The sequence below is a fragment of the Penaeus vannamei genome, chromosome 31, assembly GCF_042767895.1.
Source record: "Penaeus vannamei isolate JL-2024 chromosome 31, ASM4276789v1, whole genome shotgun sequence".
Classification (NCBI taxonomy): domain Eukaryota; kingdom Metazoa; phylum Arthropoda; class Malacostraca; order Decapoda; family Penaeidae; genus Penaeus; species Penaeus vannamei.
In genome coordinates, this window is record NC_091579.1 from 6,147,869 (window position 1) to 6,152,868 (window position 5,000).

The 5,000-nt window shown below is 42.4% G+C and overlaps 1 protein-coding gene across 1 annotated transcript in view; it reads left to right on the top strand.

The window, feature by feature from the left end:
* Nucleotides 1–5,000, top strand: part of LOC138867624 (uncharacterized) — a 10,185-nt gene that overhangs the window by 366 nt on the left and 4,819 nt on the right. Inside the window, exons 2-3 of the mRNA XM_070144130.1 lie at nucleotides 48–252; nucleotides 337–1,314. Coding sequence (XP_070000231.1) covers nucleotides 48–252; nucleotides 337–1,314 — 1,183 coding nt within the window. The remainder of the gene's footprint in view (nucleotides 1–47; nucleotides 253–336; nucleotides 1,315–5,000) is intronic.

Below are 5,000 nucleotides of genomic sequence, written 5' to 3' on the forward strand. Positions count from 1 at the left end.
ATGATGATGGTGATGAGAAAGCCAATGGTGATGATGATGGTGATGAGAAAGCCAGTGGTGATGATGGTGATGAGGATGGTGATGAGAAAGCCAATGGTGATGATGGTGGTGATGAGGAAGGGAATGGTGTTGAGGATGGTTATGAGAAAGCGAATGGTGATGATGATGGTGAGGATGGTGACGAGAAAGCGAATGGTGATGATGATGGTGATGAGAAAGCCAATGGTGATGATGGTGATGAGAAAGCCAATGGTGATGAGGATGGTGATGAGAAAGAGAATGGTGATGATGATGGTGATGAGAAAGCCAATGGTGATGAGGATGGTGATGAAAAAGCCAATGGTGATGAGAAAGGGAATGGTGATGAGGATGGTGATGAGAAAGCCAATGGTGTTGAGGATGGTGACGAGAAAGCGAATGGTGATGATGATGGTGACGAGAAAGCCAATGGTGATGAGGATGGTGATGAGAAAGAGAATGGTGATGATGATGGTGATGAGAAAGGGAATGGTGATGAGGATGGTGACGAGAAAGCCAATGGTGATGAGGATGGTGATGAGAAAGAGAATGGTGATGATGATGGTGATGAGAAAGAGAATGGTGATGATGATGGTGATGAGAAAGGGAATGGTGATGAGGATGGTGACGAGAAAGCCAATGGTGATGAGGATGGTGATGAGAAAGAGAATGGTGATGATGATGGTGATGAGAAAGCCAATGGTGTTGAGGATGGTGACGAGAAAGCCAATGGTGATGATGGTGATGAGAAAGGGAATGGTGATGAGGATGGTGATGAGAAAGCCAATGGTGTTGAGGATGGTGACGAGAAAGCGAATGGTGATGATGATGGTGATGAGAAAGCCAATGGTGTTGAGGATGGTGACGAGAAAGCGAATGGTGATGATGATGGTGATGAGAAAGCCAATGGTGTTGAGGATGGTGACGAGAAAGCGAATGGTGATGATGATAGTGATGAGAAAGCCAATGGTGATGATGGTGATGAGAAAGCGAATGGTGATGAGGATGGTGACGAGAAAGCCAATAGTGATGAGGATGGTGATGAGAAAGAGAATGGTGATGATGATGGTGATGAGAAAGCCAATGGTGTTGAGGATGGTGACGAGAAAGCGAATGGTGATGATGATGGTGATGAGAAAGCCAATGGTGATGATGGTGGTGGTGAGAAAGCGAATGGTGATGATGATAGTGATGAGAAAGCGAATGGTGATGAGGATGGTGACGAGAAAGCCAATGGTGATGAGGATGGTGATGAGAAAGCTAATGGTGATGATGATGGTGATGAGAGAGCGAATGGTGATGATGATGGTGATGAGAAAGAGAATGGTGATGATGATGGTGATGAGAGAGCGAATGGTGATGATGATGGTGATGAGAAAGAGAATGGTGATGATGATGGTGATGAGAGAGCGAATGGTGATGATGATGGTGATGAGAGAGCGAATGGTGATGATGATGGTGATGAGAAAGCCAATGGTGTTGAGGATGGTGACGAGAAAGCGAATGGTGATGATGATAGTGATGAGAAAGCGAATGGTGATGATGGTGATGAGAAAGGGAATGGTGATGAGGATGGTGACGAGAAAGCGAATGGTGATGATGGTGTTGAGGGTGGTGATGAGAAAGCCAATGATGATGATGGTGATGAGAAAGCGATTGGTGATGATGATGGTGACGAGAAAGCCAATGGTGATGATGGTGATGAGAAAGCGAATGGTGATGAAGATAGTGATAATGATGGTGAGGATGCGGATGAAGGTAATGATATGATGATGAGGATGGTGATGAAGATGGTGATGAGAGTGGTGATATGGTAATGATGGTGATAGTGAGGATGAGGATGGTGATAATGAGGTGATGATGGTGATGATGAGGTGATGATGGTGATAATGAGAAAGCGAATAAGTGATGAGGATAGTGTTGATGGTGATAATGAGGATGAGGATGGTGATGAGGGTGATGATATGGTGATGATGGCGGTAGCTATGTTTATTATGATGAAAGCGATGATGATGAGAAGGAGAATGGTGCTGCTTATGATGATAGTGATGATGATGAGAAGGAGAATGGTGCTGATTATGATGATAGTGATGATGATGATAGCGGTTAAGATGTTGATGATGGTAGTGGTGATGTTGATTATGATAAAAATGACGGCGATGGTGATGATAGTGAAGATCATGACTGTGATGATAGTGAAGATGTAATCAATGGTGGAGATGATGATAATAAAGATGTTATGATAAGAGTGATAGTAAAAAAATGATAATGATGACAGCGATATTGTAATAATGATAATGATGATATTAATGACTATGATGAGGATGTTTTAAGATGAAGATGATCATGATATTAATGATAATGAAAACGATGATGGTGATAATGGAAGGAAATAATAGAAAGAGAGGAGAAAGAGGGAGGAAAGGAAGAAAAGATTAATAAAGATTTGGATAAGAAAGAAATAGAGGCAGAAATAGGAAATTAGAAGTAGAAGAAGGAGATGAATAAGAATAAGAAGAAAAGAGAAGAAGAAGAGGAAGGAGAAGAAAACGAAGAAGAAAGAGGAAACAAGGAGAAGAAGAAAGCGAAGAAGAAGAAAAAGAAGAGAGAGAAATAGAAGAAAAAAGGGAAGAAGAAATAGAAGAAGACGAAGAAGAAGAAGAAAAAGAAGAAGGAGAAAGAGAGGAAGAAGTAGAAAGAGAGGAAGAAGAAGAAGAAGAAAAAGAAAAAGGTAGAAAGAGAGGAAGAAAAAGAAGAAGAAGAATAAAAGTAGAAAGAGAGGAAGAAGAAGAAGAAAAAAGAAATAGAAAGAGAGTAAGAAGAAGAAGAAGAAAAGTAGAAAGAGAGGAAGAAGAAGAAGAAAAAAAGAAGTAGAAAGAGATGAAGAAATGGAAAGAGAAGAAGAAAAAGAAGAAGTAGAAAGAGAGGAAGAAGAGGATGAAGAAGAAGGAGAAAAAGAAGAAGAGAACGAAGAAGAAGAAGAAGAAGAAAGAAGAAGTAGAAAGAGAAGAAGAAAAAGAAGAAGAAGAAGAAGAAGAAGAAGGAGAAGAAGAACAAGAAGAAGGAGTGACTGACTAATAAGCGCGAGAAGATTGAACCTGTTGCTTCGTCATCTATTCGAGCGGGGAGTAAAAAGAGGAAGGAATTTTCATATGAAATTTCGCATATGAAAATCCTCGTCTGTCTGTCTGTCTGTCTTTCTCTCTCCCTTTCTTCTTCTTCTTCTTCTTTTGCATTTTTTTCTCGTCATGTGCGTCTATTTTTCTCTTCTTCTTAAAAAAAAATAAAAATAAAATAAAATCGTCGTGTTTTGCTTACCCCTCTCTCTGTTTTTTTTGTTTCTTTTTCTCTCGTTCTCTTGTTCTCTCTCTCTCTCTCTCTCTCTCTCTGTCTGTCTCTCTTTCTCTCTCTCTCTCTCGCTCTCTCTCTCTCTCTCTCTCTCTCTCTCTCTCTCTCTCTCTCTCTCTCTCTCTCTCTCTCTCTCCCTCTCTCTCTCTCTCTCTCTCTCTCTCTCTCTCTCTCTCTCTTTCTCTTTCCTCTCCTCTCTCTCTCTCTCTCTCTCTCCTCTCTCTCTCTCTCTCTTCGCATTCCCTCTCTCACACTTTTTAGACTCGTCCATTTACTTTGCCTCATCACACCTTCCACTTCACTTGCAAGACACTTTAACTACCATCCCCTCCCCCCCTCCTCCTTCCCCTTCCCCCTCCTTCTTCTCCTCCTCCTCTCTTCCCCCTCCTTCTTCTCCTCCTCCTCCTCCTCCTCCCTCCTTCTCCTTCTCCTCCCTTCCCCCTTCTCTCCCTTCTCCTCCCTCCTTCATCCTTCTCCTGCTCCTCCTCCCTCCTTCCTCCTTCCTTCTCCCTCTCCTCCCTTCCTCCCTCTCTCTACTATTTTCCCCCTCTTTCTCCTTTCTCCTCCTTCTTCCTTTCATTTCTCTATTTACCTTACTCCACTTTTCTCCTCTTTTGCTCTTTTCTCTTGTCTTTACTGTCTCTATTTTACCTCCTTTTCTCCTTTTAAGTTCTCACTTCTATTCTTTCCCCTTTTCCCTATCCTCATTTCTCTCCTTCTTCCGTATCATCATTATCATCAACCTTCATCCTCCTCCTCCTCATCTCCCTCTTTTCTTCTTCTTCTGTTTCTTCTTTTTCTTTTACTTCTCTTCTTCTCTTTCTTCTACTTTTTTCTCTTTCTTCTTCTCTTTCTTCTTCTTCTTCCTCCTTTTCCTCTATTTGCTTTCTTCTTCCTTTTCTTCATTATCTTCTACTTCTTCTCTTTCTTCCTTTTCTTCCTCCTCATCTTCTTCTTATCCTCTTTCTTCTTCATCACCATCTTCCTCTTTCCCCTTCTTCCCTTTCTTCTTCTTCTTCCTCTTGCCTCTCTTCCTCTTCTTCCTCTCCATCTCCTTCTCTCCCTCCTCCTTCTTCCCCCTCTATCGTTCCACACGCGAACCGAGAAGAGTGATGCCTCCTCGGATGCTTCATCTCCCAGACGCATCTCCCATCTCTCATCTCTCGTTATATCATGCAAGGGATGCTTGATTCACGACCCCCCACCCCCACCCCCCTCACCCCCTCACCCCCTCTCACCTCTGCTCCAAGCCCCCTCCCTCCTCCTCCTCCTCCCTCACCCCCTCCTCCATCCCCCTCTCCCTCTGCCTCCTCCCCCACCCCCTCACCCCCTCCTCCATCTGCCTCCTCCCTCCTCCACCCCCACACCCTCCTCATCTGCCTCCTCCTCTGCCTTTCCCCTCTCCCCCTCTCCCCTCCCTCTCCCTCTCTCCCTTCCTGGTATTCAAAGAGGCAGAAAGAGATATGAGAAATAGGTAGTGATAAGAAGGATAAGATGTAATAGGTGGTGGTGAAGGATGTATATGTATGTATATATATATATATATATATATATATATATATATATATATATTATATATATATATATATATATATATATATATATATGTATGTATATATATATATATATATATA